This window comes from Pelophylax lessonae (genome assembly GCF_965119305.1).
Source record: "Pelophylax lessonae genome assembly, chromosome: 5".
Classification (NCBI taxonomy): Eukaryota; Metazoa; Chordata; class Amphibia; order Anura; family Ranidae; genus Pelophylax; species Pelophylax lessonae.
The window spans coordinates 351,631,813-351,646,014 of NC_138772.1; the positions used below are offsets into that span (position 1 = coordinate 351,631,813).

The 14,202-nt window shown below is 42.4% G+C and overlaps 1 protein-coding gene across 3 annotated transcripts in view; it reads right to left on the reverse strand.

The window, feature by feature from the left end:
- The window catches only part of DCDC2 (doublecortin domain containing 2), a 279,474-nt gene that overhangs the window by 145,854 nt on the left and 119,418 nt on the right, over positions 1-14,202 (reverse strand). For all 3 annotated transcript variants that reach the window (XM_082257352.1, XM_082257351.1, XM_082257353.1), the window contains exon 8: positions 11,640-11,823. In XM_082257352.1, coding sequence (XP_082113478.1) covers positions 11,640-11,823 — 184 coding nt within the window. The remainder of the gene's footprint in view (positions 1-11,639; positions 11,824-14,202) is intronic.

Here is a 14,202-nt window from a genome sequence, read left to right on the forward strand (position 1 = left end):
CAAAAGTCAGCCCAGGCACCGCGGCATCACGACCACGGAGTCGGGATCCGCCAGGTGCCTGGACCGACAACCGCCTCACCCTCTCAGCCAGCCGCTGAGAGCCTGAGCCTGCCACTCTGCCCCTTCCACAGCCCAGCGCTCCAGTGAGCGAGGAGGGGGCAGAGCAGAGAGCTGTGACTGACAGTCAGCAGCTCACTGCTAGGGAAGCTGTCAGAACTGAGCAATCGGCAGTGTTCGATCGCTCTCAGTGTAAAGGCACCGGGGGACAAATGCAGTATCAGGCCCATGCTGCCTAGGTACAGTGGGTACGGAAAGTATTCAGACCCCCTTACATTTTTCACTCTTTGTTATATTGCAGCCATTTGCTAAAATCATTTAAGTTCATTCTTCTTCCTCATGAATGTACACATAGCACCCCATACTGACAGAAAAACACAGAATTGTTGACATTGTTGCAGATTTATTAAAAAAGAAAAACTGAAATATCACATGGTCCTAAGTATTCAGACCCTTTGCTCAGTATTTAGTAGAAGCCCTCTTTTGATCTAATACAGCCAGGAGTCTTTTTGGGAAAGATGCAACAAGTCTTTCACACCTGGATTTGGGGATCCTCTGCCGTTCCTCCTTGCAGATCCTCTCCAGTTCTGTCAGGTTGGATGGTAAACGTTGGTGGACAGCCATTTTTAGGTCTCTCCAGAGATGCTCAATTGGGTTTAAGTCAGGGCTCTGGCTGGGCCATTCAAGAACAGTCACGGAGTTGTTGTGAAGCCACTCCTTCGTTATTTTAGCTGTGTGCTTAGGGTCATTGTCTTGTTGGAAGGTAAACCTTCGGCCCAGTCTGAGGTCCAGAGCACTCTGGAGAAGGTTTTTGTCCAGGATATCCCTGTACTTGGCCACATTCATCTTTCCCTCAATTGCAACCAGTCGTCCTGTCCCTGCAGCTGAAAAACACCCCCACAGCATGATGCTGCCGCCACCATGCTTCACTGTTGGGACTGTATTGGACAGGTGATGAGCAGTGCCTGGTTTTCTCCACACATACCGCTTAGAATTAAGGCCAAAAAGTTCTATTTTGGTCTCATCAGACCAGAGAATCTTATTTCTCACCATCTTGGAGTCCTTCAGGTGTTTTTTAGCAAACTCCATGCGGGCTTTCATGTGTCTTACACTGAGGAGAGGCTTCCGTCGGGCCACTCTGCCATAGAGCCCCGACTGGTGGAGGGCTGCAGTGATGGTTGACTTTCTACAACTTTCTCCCATCTCCTGACTGCATCTCTGGAGCTCAGCCACAGTGATCTTTGGGTTCTTCTTTACCTCTCTCACCAAGGCTCTTCTCCCCCGATAGCTCAGTTTGGCCGGACGGCCAGCTCTAGGAAGGGTTCTGGTCGTCCCAAACGTCTTCCATTTGAGGATTATGGAGGCCACTGTGCTCTTAGGAACCTTAAGTGCAGCAGAAATATTTTTGTAACCTTGGCCAGATCTGTGCCTTGCCACAATTCTGTCTCTGAGCTCTTCAGGCGGTTCGTTTGACCTCATGATTCTCATTTGCTCTGACATGCATTGTGATCTGGAAGGTCTTATATAGACAGGTGTGTGGCTTTCCTAATCAAGTCCAATCAGTATAATCAAACACAGCTGGACTCAAATGAAGGTGTAGAACCATCTCAAGGATGATCAGAAGAAATGGAAAGCACCTGAGTTAAATATATGAGTGTCACAGCAAAGGGTCTGAATACTTAGGACCATGTGATATTTCAGTTTTTCTTTTTTAATAAATCTGCAACAATGTCAACAATTCTGTGTTTTTCTGTCAGTATGGGGTGCTATGTGTACATTCATGAGGAAGAAGAATGAACCTAAATGATTTTAGCAAATGGCTGCAATATAACAAAGAGTGAAACATTTGAGGGGGTCTGAATACTTTCCGTACCCACTGTAAGTATAAATTTAAAAAAAAAAAACTTCTCTTTTAAGTGTTGTCTGAGAACCGCACTTACTATTTAGCATTAGTAAAAGTAAATGACTTCTTAATTTTCTTTTATTATATATTAGTATGACTCTGTAAACTAGCATTACAAAGGATAAAAAAAACAGAATTACAGTTTATGCTCAAAGAGATGTAAAAATGTAATTCACATCCAACTTTATCAATCATCGCCATATCTCACATTGCATCTTAGGCACCAGGTGAAAATAAGATGTACTTCCCTCAAGAAATAGCTCATTGCTTTTTTTTTTCTATTCCTCATTAAATACATAAAATATTATAGCAGCACTGCACTGCCATCTAGTGGAAAACTGTTGAAACTGTATGACCGAAATAAAAAGTTTTTCTTTTTAAATCAGCAACTTTTATTAATAGAATATCTGGTGATCCTGACATAAAGGTCCTTATTCTGGCACTTCCTGTTATGGGGTAACAACTTTTTCCCAGTTGTGCTGCTACATTGTCACCCTGTCATTTGCACCCTTAGTGGAGACTTAATGCAGCCGCTGTGCAGGGATGGTCCACTGTTGTCACTATCAGGAAGATGGTGCAGCTGGCAGAGCTGACTGAGTGAATGCACATCAATGGGAAGTGGCTGAAAGAGGTTGATGGGGATAAGCAGCTTTAAAATGAAAAAATGGATTTAAAAGGTAATGTCAGTCACAGCTCTCTGCTCTGCCCCCTCTTCGCTCATTGGAGCGAGGGGCTGTGGAGGGGCGGATCGGCTGGCTCAGGCTCTCAGCGGCTCACTGAGAGGCTGATTTGGGTGTCAGTCACCGGCAGATCCCCACTTTGTTGTTGTGATGACACGGTTCCTGGACCGACATTTGTGAAGTCAGCAGTGAGCAGACTTCAGCCCGCTCTCTGCTGAAAACGGGTCATAGGGGTGCAAAACGAACTGCACTTCTGTGATCCATAGGATGAGCTTTACATCTCCTTAAATCAGATTTAGTGACTTAAAACTGCTGAACAGGTTCTACCAGGCAACTAGCATTTTCACAAGGAGGCCAGAATTGACAGCCTTCATAATTGTTTCTTGACAAGCTTTAACCTAATCTGTAACAGGTTATGCAAAAGTTTGAAAAGCTTAAAAACCCTTAAAGCATTTGTTACCCCAACACTTCATATTCCTGATACAGTATGTGTCTGCTGTAGCATGTACTTGTATGAGAAAGTATCCTGTTCTCTTTGTATTGCTTCCTTTGTGTGAAATCCTTGCTGTTCCTGCCAGTCAATCTGCTTTCCTATTAAAAACTGACCACACTAAGCAGGAAAGCACACTGTGGTCGGTTCTGTAGCTATGCTGGGAACTCAGTATGCTTTGCTCCAATGATCAGACTTGTCGTGACATACCCCCAGCTGCACAGCCATTCACTGGGAAGCTTGGTGTGCTGCTGCTGCTTCTCCTCCCCCAGCTCTTATGCAGATGAGAACAGAGGGGATGTGATTACTTATAAAAAAGTGAAAAAGAGTATTTATAAAAATAATCTCGCTAGTGCCTGATATACTATAGCTGTCCCCTTCTTTTTTAGCTAAAGGTGAACTTACATTATACTATGTACCTTTAGCGGCAAAACCCTTTACTCCAATTCTCTTTTTTTCGGTTATCTCAACATTAAATATCTACTAGGTTAAATGACTCAATTATGTTAAAAATAAGCAGCTAAAAAGACAAAAAGGGCAGTCCAAAATATAGGAAAGAAGCTTTTTAAATTTTGCTCCAGTGTTCTGTGACTTGTACTTGTTTCACCGTAAACCAGCAAAACTCTGGGCCTTGGCTCTGTAGCATTTAAAGTATTACTAAACCCAGGACTCTGCATTTACTATATCTGGTCTTCCACAGTACATAGAACATGAAAATGCAATTATTTTAGAAAATATTAACTTCTAAATACCTTTTCTAGTCAGAAGTATATAGCAGTTTTGTGACTTCTATCAATGTCCAGCCGAGCACTAGTTAAAGCTTGTAGGAGGGATTTTAATTTTCCTCTGACTGTCCTATGAGACTGCAGGACCCCTGACCCTCTGTCTGGACCGTGCTGATTGGCCCTGTGCTGATCAAATGCCCCCTCCCAAAAAAAACCTCCAATACACACCAAACTGAGCATGTGCAGAGTGCCTCCTAGGGCTCTGTACTATTAGCAGATGAATTGTGGAATGTAAAAGAAGGGGAGGATCAAAGAAGACCGGCTCAAATAGCCTTTTTACACAACCCCTAACAAAGCTCTGTTATTTGATGCCGTTACATGCACTTAGAAACAGTTTACAAGATTTCAGCTATACAAATATACACACACTAGAGCCAGTCAGATTAAGTGTTTTATTAAAAAACAAAGGGAGCATAAAGACTATACAAGGCACTGGACCCATTCCAAGCCAGAAACCTGCAGGCTCATAACAGCAATGCTTGGCACTAGGCATCTGTACCCTTTGCCATTCTACATGGTGTGACTATACATGATATACAGGAGAACATATGCCCTTAGCTAAATACACTTCCAGCAATAAAGAAAAAATCACGAACAAACTACTGCTGTTTTTTTGCTACAGAAGGCATCTGCCAAACCAGAGTGCCAAGGCTTCATACCAACATATGTGCCAGACGAAAATGTCATTTCTCTACACTGATATCTACCAGGTAACCTATTTGAACAGTTAATTACTCGCTTAATTAAACCATTTATCATCTGGTTATGCTTCATAAAAAGAGATTCACTGCAATAACATATGGGAAATTTATTAAAGTTTAATTAAAAGCTTCAAACGGGGTCATTGAAACACGGTATAATGAATGGATGACCCGCCTGAGATGTAAGAAGGTAGTTGTCAATGTCAAAATTGTGGATGAGAAAAATCTACTTTATCAGAGAAAATGAAGTTTGGTTAGTAGCATTATAATGACAGATTATTTTGCATGTATTTTCTAGAGGTAGGGTAAATAAAAATAACAGAAAGGAAAAGTTGTGTTGTGAAAAATGACCAGGGTGGTGTTCAAATTTTTGAAACTTTCACTACAAGATGAGACAACTGCCTCCACTTTAGACTTGATGATGCAGGAGGCTTAAAGTGACATTAATTCCCCTGGCGGTATGATTATTTCAGATTTTAGGTGCAAGAAAGCGGCGCAATTAGTTTGCATGTAATTCTTAAGGACGAACAGCCCAAACCAACTATTTACATAAGATTTTTTTTTACTGTGCGTTCTTCTTTATAACATCTAGGGTATGATAAAGTTTGAAACACAAAATCATAAATTATAATATAATAAATAACTATAAATAAGTTAAAGTGTATGTATATATATATATATATGTGTGTGTGTGTGTGTGTGTGTATATGTATGTATATAAATATACACGTATATATATATATATATATATATATATATATATATATGTGTTATTGCACAGAGCAGCCCCGATCCTCCTCTTCTGGGGTCCCCCGCCAGCGTTCCTGGCTCCTCTTCATTGGCGAGTGCCCCAAAGGAAGCTGCTTTTTATGGAGGCACTTATGCAGGCTCAGTCCCAAGCCATCCTGTCTGCCGCTATTGACACAGACAGTGTGGCTTGGCTTGGCTCCACCCCCTGCTCCTTCGTCATAGCATTTGATTGACAGCAGCAGGAGTCAATGGCTCTCTCTGCTATCAATAAGCTCTGTGAGGAGGCAGAGAGCCAAAAGAGCGGCTGCTCTTGTGCACATCGCTGGATTGAGTTCGGGTTCAGGTAAGTATAAGGGGGAGCTGGGGATCCTGTATAGCGGAAAGCTTTTTTACCTTAATGCATAGAATGCATTATGGTAAAAAAAAAAAATCTTAAGACATTATATATTTGCTACAGGCAATATCTGACTTTTTGACTACATGATGGTAAAAAATATATTCATCTTTAAATTAAGAAAAAGTATAAATGCATATATTTTTGCAGAAAAAATCAGCGGATCAGGGGTGCAATGGTCAGGCTTCTGCAGAAAAGCCCTGCAGGGCTTGTAAATGAACTACAAGAACACTCATCAGCGTCCTTGCAGTTTATGCAGACGTTGTAGTTCACTCATTCACAGGAAACTGTGAATGCGGGGCTGGCCCAAGACATTGTTCTACCTGGGTCCAAGAATAAAATGCTGCCCCCCAAAAAAAAAATTCACGCCCGCCAAAAGGCCCCCACATCCATTATTTTACATAAATATAAAATTTAGAAAATATTATATATCCTGTTATCATCTTCCATATCTCGCCACTGAACCGGTCCACCAAACACCCACTGTCTGTCCTCAGTTCTCCTGTCACTCCTGTGTCTGTCGTGGCCACTGCCCTAGAAGATCCAGCCTGCCCTGTGTGAGATTGAGTGCACTGATACCACGATCACGCGAGGGACATTCCCCGGAGGAGATGCTTCGCCTCCTCATATCCATCAGTTTGTACTACAGACGGCACTATGAGATGGGGAAATGCCGCCCGTAACGCACCCCAAACTGATGACACACACAAAACTGCTGGAAAAAAAATCTCGGGTGTCAATTTGCTGGCCCTCTCCAAGTTCTGCCTGGGTCCAATGGACCCAGTGGGATCCATGGTAGGACGGGCCCTGTGTGAATGAATGAATGAATGACATGCCTGTGTTGTCGGAGCTACCTCACATGGCCACACCGTTTTAAAATTGTGAAAGCGGGTACAGGCAGAAGATCCTCCGCCTGCTGTCACACCGAGGAGTGGGATTGGGGGATTGGCGGCAGGAGTGGAAACATGTTACTTGTTCCACCCAAAATATGGGTGGAACCTCCGCTTACAGCAAATAATGCAGAAATCTGAATAGGAGGACCTATGTCATGCAGATGCCAAAGTGCAGACCTCTGTGATGGAGTTTCCAGCTTTTTCTCCCTGTTTTCTGTCCTTAAAGCCGAACTACGCTGCATGTGAACACCATGAACCAAATTAAACACAATTTAACTCAATTTTATTATTCAAAGCAAACTCTCCCATCCATTTATGTCTCTCTGCTTCATTATGTTAAGAAATCACTTTAAAAAACACCCCCTAGCATTTCTGGATTTCTGGCTGTATCCATCTTGAGTAATGGCAGAGGATTCATGTAGCATTTATTTCCTGGAATCCATCTGCTCTTAGCTCAGCCATGCAGGCAAGAGGGTGTGCTTTGCTGAGAAAACCCCTCCGCCCATCCCAAAGACTCCTGGGATGTATGACATCATTTGCCTAGGCATGGAACCAGAAAGTAACTAAAGAAATGTAAAAAAAAAAAAAAAAAATGTAAAATAATATAGTATACCTTACTATTTATCTATGGAACATGTGACAGTGCACAACATCTAAGGGGGAAGGCCTGGCAATAAAGCCTTCCCAGGATGCATCTGTGTGGCCCTGCTTACATCACCAGTGCCTCACTCAACCAGGAAGTGGAAAAACAGTAAGTGTAAGTAAAAGCAAAATGTTTGTATCACTAATTAATGTAAAATGATTTTGAATCAGCATCCATCAATATAATATAAATAGAGAAGCAAGTATTGACCTCTTCAGATGAACTTACAGCTCAGATCCAGAAATTTTGCCCAATAAATATATTTTTCAACCCACCTTCATCCATCTAAAGCTAAAAAAATTGTTTGGAATTATTTCAGCTTCTAGTTACAGATCTGGTTAAACGATGGTGTAGATAGGGTAGGTTTAGCATCATAGTCATGCGCACAGGGTGTGCCTGGGCACCCCCTAATCACCTTCTGCAGCACATATTCCCCCTACTGCCCTGGCTCCCCACCCCACAACACTGACAGATTCTCTCCTCTTTTTTCCCACTCCCACTGGCTGCTGCTGTGGGCATACACAGGGGGATGTTTTAGGATGAGTGGGGGAAGAGGCCTGTAAATATGTAAATGACCCTTCCTGAATGAGCACAGTGAGTGATCAGTATCATGAGTTTCAGCTTTGGAGTGCACACCCTAATGCAATAGGCTGCACACACCTATGTTTAGCATACATCCTAAAAGCCATTCACTACTTAAAGAGGAAGTAAACCCTCCTCTGCAAGTTGTACCTATAGGTAAGCCTATGTTAAGGCTTACCTATAGGTACTGTAAATATCTCCTAAACATGTACCGTTTAGGAGATATTTACCTTACATGCAGCCAGTGACGTCACTGGCGCATGCGCTCTGAAGGAACGGTCATTGGTGCCGTTCCTTCAGAGTCCCGTGCCGTGACCTTCGGCTCCCGCGCGATCCCGGAAGACGGGCGACTGAACATGTCACCCATCATAGAGGTAAGCGGGCGGCACGGCGGGGGCTCGTTCTAAGGTAAGTATTTCATAATGAGATAGTATGCAATGCATACTAGCTTATTATGTGTTTCTCTTTCAGGGTGAAAAAAAAAAAATTGGGGTTTACAAACTCTTTAATACAGACTGAGAACTGAAACAATACTGAGTTATGTAGGTGGAAAGTCATGAAAATTCCCATGTTGAGCATAACATATGCTACAGAAATTACCTGCAGCAGATAAGGCAGACAACATATATTAGAGATGTATAAGTTTACAATGGAGGAGCTTGGCGAGAAAAATATACTGAGAACAAAGAAGAAACGTCATTACAAAATAGCTTTGGATTTATAAGGTATCCAGAGAGACAGCTGTGAACAGACAAACTCAATTTCTTACCATTTTAGACGTAAGCGATAGAACCTAAATGGATCAAGAAATACTATTCTACCCTTGTGGCCGGCACAAAGTACTTTACTCTTTATCCTTATTCCATCAAGCATTAAATGAGATAGTGAATCTTTTTTCATAAAATATATTCCATTCAGTTTAGATGTTTAATGTTGCTTCTAGAATACGACGGTTTTAAATTGCATTGTATAAGGGCTGAACTAGCTAGTGATTTTCTATCTCACTATTGTAATCTTGCATTTCTCTGTAACATCACACACAATAGAACTGCTGCAGTCATTTCAAGCCCTGTATGGCAGGAATGGATGGAGAACCTGATCCTGCAATACAAAATCTACATTTTACATTTCCTGTAAATCTCTTATAACTCAAATTAATGAGAAAGTGAACACAGTAATGCCTTGTTTCCACTGAGCGGAATGGTTCGGGTCAGTGCAGTTTGGAAGGGTTAAGCCCCGTACACACGCAACGATTATCGGCCGACCGATCGTCCGTCTTTTGTCCAGTGTTGTTGTGTTGGTTGGAATGTGCCTAGACTGCACACAAATTTTCTCACCCAACAAAAATCTGCTTCAGAAGTGATGTCATGTGTTGGTTTGCTTTCTTTGTGTTCTTTCATCTCTGAGCATGCCCAGTCTTGCTCATTAGATTTTTCCCTGTCGAAATCTGTACTGACTGCACGAAAATCGGTCGTGTTTTGACGGCGGACAAGAATTTTATAGCATGCACACCAGATTTTTTTCGGCCGAAAAGTCGGAGTCGGTTGTCAGAAGAATCATACTAACAAGCCGAAAATCGGCAGATCGGACGTTGGACGAAAATTCCCTGACAATTTTCGACGCGTGTGTACGGGGCTTTAGAATGGTCCCGCCTATTCAGGTGAGCGTTTTCACTGCAAATCGGACCGCCATGTGGGGTTTACACCAAATGCCGTGGTGTCACACTAGTGTGACAACAAACGTGACGCTACAAACAACAATGGAGGTCATTCAGCAGCTCATCTCTGCTCTACTTGGCTTTTGTTTCTTTCTAATTAAAATACATGCCGCACTGTATGAGAGGAGGTTGCAAGCGGCAAAGAGAAACACAGCAGAAAAGAGAAGAAAATATCTGGCTTGGGTCTTGAGCCGGGAGGTGGTGTTTGTTTTGCGCTTTCATTTGATGTGAGCATTGACGTTTTCCTGTCCGCCAATCAGTGGAATGTATCGTGTGATGCCAGTAGCTCCGTCCTAACCGTACCGTACCATTTCCTATGGCCCTACATCTGAAGGAGGACCAAGAATGGAGCAGTTTGGTTTGGTTGTATGGGCCACTTTCATAATGGAAACACTCAAAATAGCGTACCGTACTGAACCGAACCGCTCAGTGGAAATGAGGTAAAAGTGGGGCACAGTGTAGTCTGTTACTCCACTACTGAACTGCTTAGTTCTATATTAAAAATACACTATATTACCAAAAGTATTGGGCCCTCCTCCGTTAAAGGCACATGAACTTTAATGGCATCTCAGTCTTGGTCTGTAGGGTTCAATATTGAGTTGGCCCACCCTTAACAGCTATAACAGCTTCAACTCTTCTGGGAAGGCTGTTCACAAGGTTTAGAAGTGTGTCTATGGGAATGTTTGACCATTCTTCCAGAAGTGCATTTGTGAGGTCAGGTACTTATGTTGGGCCAGAAGGCCTGGCTCTCAGTCTGCGCTCTAATTCATCCCAAAGGTATTCTATCGGGTTGAGGTAAGGACACTGTGCAGGTCAGTCAAGTTCCTCCACCCCAAACTCTCTCATCCATTTCTTTATGGACCCTACTTTGTGCACTGGTACGCAATCATGTTGGAACAGGAAGGGGCCACCCCAAACTGTTCCCATAAAGTTGGAAGCATGAAATTGTCCAAAATGTCTTGGTATGCTGACGCCTCAAAAGTTCCCTTCACTGGAACTAAGAGGCCAAGCCAAACCCCTGAAAAACAACTCCACACCATAACCCCCCCCCCCCACCAATTGATTTGGACCAGTGCACAAAGCAAGGTCCATAAAGACATGGACGAGCGAGTTTGGGGTGGAGGAACTTGACTGGCCTGCACAGAGTCCTGACCTCAACCCGACAGAACACTTTTGGGATGAATTAGAGCGGAGACTGCAAGTCAGGTCTCCTCATCCACATCAGTGCCGACCTCACAAATGCGCTTCTGGAAGAATAGTCAAACATTCCCATAGACATACTCCTAAACCTTGTGGACAGCCCTCCCAGAAGAGTTGAAGCTGTTATAGCTGCAAAGGGTGGGCCAACTCAATAATGAACCCTACGGACTAAGACTGGGATGCCATTAAATTTCATGTGCGTGTAAAGGTAGGCGTCCCAAAACTTTTAGCAACAAAGTAGGTCTCTAAAAATAGGTGATTGATCCCCTCTGTGGATGAGACAGGGATGTATTGTGTGTTCACCAGATTGTTAGCCCTTTTTAGTTGAAATGGGGCAAAGTGTAGTCAGTCACTCTGCCACAACTGAACCGCTTAGTTCTGTATTTAAAATATATCTTAAATAGGTTAATAATCACCTCCGTAGATGAGACAGGGATGTGTTGTGTGTTCAGAAAATTGTTAGCCATTTTTTTTTTTGTAGGCCTGGCACTGAAATACTAAAAAATACTGAAAACTAACTCATTCAATGTAAGTAAACATTCCTGTTAAAAGGGATTTCCATTTTTGTTGGAAATCCCCAATATGTTCACCATTGCTATCATGTAAACAAAGAGGCAATCCAAAGCACTCATCATTCGTTATTAAATTGAACTGCCTCAGCTACAGAGGCAGTGATTCAATAGGGACAAACCGGGAGCCTTTTAGCAATCCTGCCACTGGTGGTTCACCCATGTGGCATCAGCCTAATTCTGCGCCAGAAGCAGCCAGACGATTGTGATTCCCCTGGGAAACTTTATCAACAAAACATACATGCACAAAGTAGAAAAAGACAGAAATGACTTACCATTTTGTGTGTAAATGATGTTGTTGTTGTTGATTATTTCCTTCTTCTGTTTCACTTTGACTGGTTTGTGGAGTATTTGAGGTTCAGGGTGTTTCTTGGGTTTAGGTTTAGGTGGTTGAGGAGAAATGATATTGTCTACAGCATCAGTGGAACCACCTGTGGATTTAATTTGGCGCTCATGTTTCTGTAGGAAAAATTACATTATTACCATTAAATGTTCATAACCAAGTACATACAAGTCAAATATATAGCTGTTTTAAAAGATAATGGGGGAATTCAATAAATCTGCTGCCCCACTTTTTTGGAATTCACTTCTCCTGTTAATGTATTGCACCAAATTCATAAAGCATTTGAAACATCTTTGGTTCTGACAGCGACTTGTGCACCGAATGCAGGTAGTTAAAAAATGTGCCACACTTTCATTGTGATGCTTTGAACGCGCCACAATTAACCACTTAAGCCCCGGAAGATTTTACCCCCTTCCTGACCAGGGGGTATTTTGCGATTCGGCACTGCGTGACTTTAACGGACAATTGCGCGGTCGTGCGACACTGTACCTAAACGAATTTGGCGTCCTTTTTTTCCCACAAACAGAGCTTTCTTTTGGCGGTATTTGATCACCTGTGCGATTTTTTGATCACGCGCTATAAACAAAAAAAGAGCGTAAATTTTGCAAAAATAGCAATATTTTTCCCTTTTTTTTATATGAAATTCCCCCAAAAATAAATGTAAAAATCAAAATGTTTTAATATTTTCGGCCAATTTGTTTTATGCTACCTATGTTTGGTAAAAAAAATCGCAAAAAGCGTATTTTGATTGGTTTGCGCAAAAGTTATTGCGTTTACTAACAAAGGGAAAGATTTTTGTCATTTTTGTTGGTTTTTTTTTTAACGCGTAATGGCGGCGATCTGCGATTTTTTTTGCGGTACTGCGACAATGCGGCGGACAGATCGGACCCTTGACTGACATTTTTGACACTTTTGGGGTTACCGGTGACATTTCTACAGTAATCAGTGCTATATATATGCACTGTTACTGTAAAAATACACTGGTAGTGAAGGGGTTAACTTTATTTGAGAGGGAGGGGCTGTGTGTGTCCCTAGGGGCGTGCTTCTAACTGTGATTGGCTGGGGCTTCAACTGTATGCAGAGTGATCAATGGATCTACATAGTACATCCATGTGATCATCTCTCATACAGAGAGGAGAATGACAGGCAGCTTGTTTACACAAGCTGCCTGACTTTCTCCCTCTCCCCCGCCGATCGCAGAGTGGCCGGCGGCGATCGGGTCCGCCGGTCACACGCGCGGGGGGTCCGTGACCACGCGGGAGCGGGAGCGCGCCTCCGGCGGCGCGCGCTCGCTCCCTAAACCCTCACAGGCGAGCGACGTAGACCTACGTCACTTTGCCTGTGAGGGGCTGACCGCCCACGTAGATAGTCGTGCGGCGGTCGGCAAGTGGTTAAAAGTAGAGCTAATTGAAGAATATGTAAACCCAATATTGATATGTGCCTGCTGTACCATATGCTTGTTAAAAAAAAAAAAAAAAAAAAAAAAAACTACCCTATTTTCTTTGTATTATTTTTTTTTTGTGTGTTTTATTTCTTGGTGTTCCTGTCAGCCCCTCTGCTTTCCTATTAAAAACAGACCACACTAGGCAGGAGAACACACCATGATCAGTTCTCTAGCTGTGCTGGAAACTGAGCCTGCTCTCCTCCAATGATCAGACTTGTGCTGACATGCCTCCCTTCACAGCCATTTACTGGGAAGACCAGTGTGTTGGTGTTTCTCCTCCCCTAGCTCTTATGCAGATGAGAACAGGTGATATGTGATCATTTATAAAAAGAAAAAGAAAACAAAACAAATGTGATGCCTTTCATTTCTATTTTAAATTGTTTTACAAGGTGAGGGTTTCCATATAAGTCCAACTCACTTTTGGTGTACAGAGAGAAAAACTAGCTTAGACAGATTTTGTAAAAGCGTCTCTCTTGCAAGTGGTGAAGCATGAGCCAAATTCAAGTATTTATATACCTGTTATAGACAGGTATATGAATTTGGCGCATTCTTCACCACTTTTAGAAAGCATGAGAGACCCTTTTGCAAAATCTGCCTGTGCCAGCCTTTATAAATTCCAGAGATTGAGCGCCACGGATAGTAGAGAAGAATTACTATGCATTACAAATTATTCTAACAAGGCTGATAAAACAACACATTTCATTGTTCTGTTCTTTTTTTTTTTTAAATTAGGGTATATCAGACTACATGTGTAAGATAGTATGCTATGGTGAAATATAATATAATGGGGTTGATTTACCAAAGGCAAATAGTCTGTGCACTGCAAGTGCCGTTGCTCTAGATCTGAAGAGAACTTGCAAGGAAAATTAAAAAACAGCATTTTTGTTTGGACATGATTGGATGATAGGAATTAGCAGAGCTTTCTCTCATTTCAGAGCTTCCCCTGAGATCTAGCCCAACTCCACTTGCAATACACTTCCAGTGCACAGATGACTTGTCTTTAGTAAATCAACCCCAATGTATCGAAATGCATAAGATATAACATGTCAGC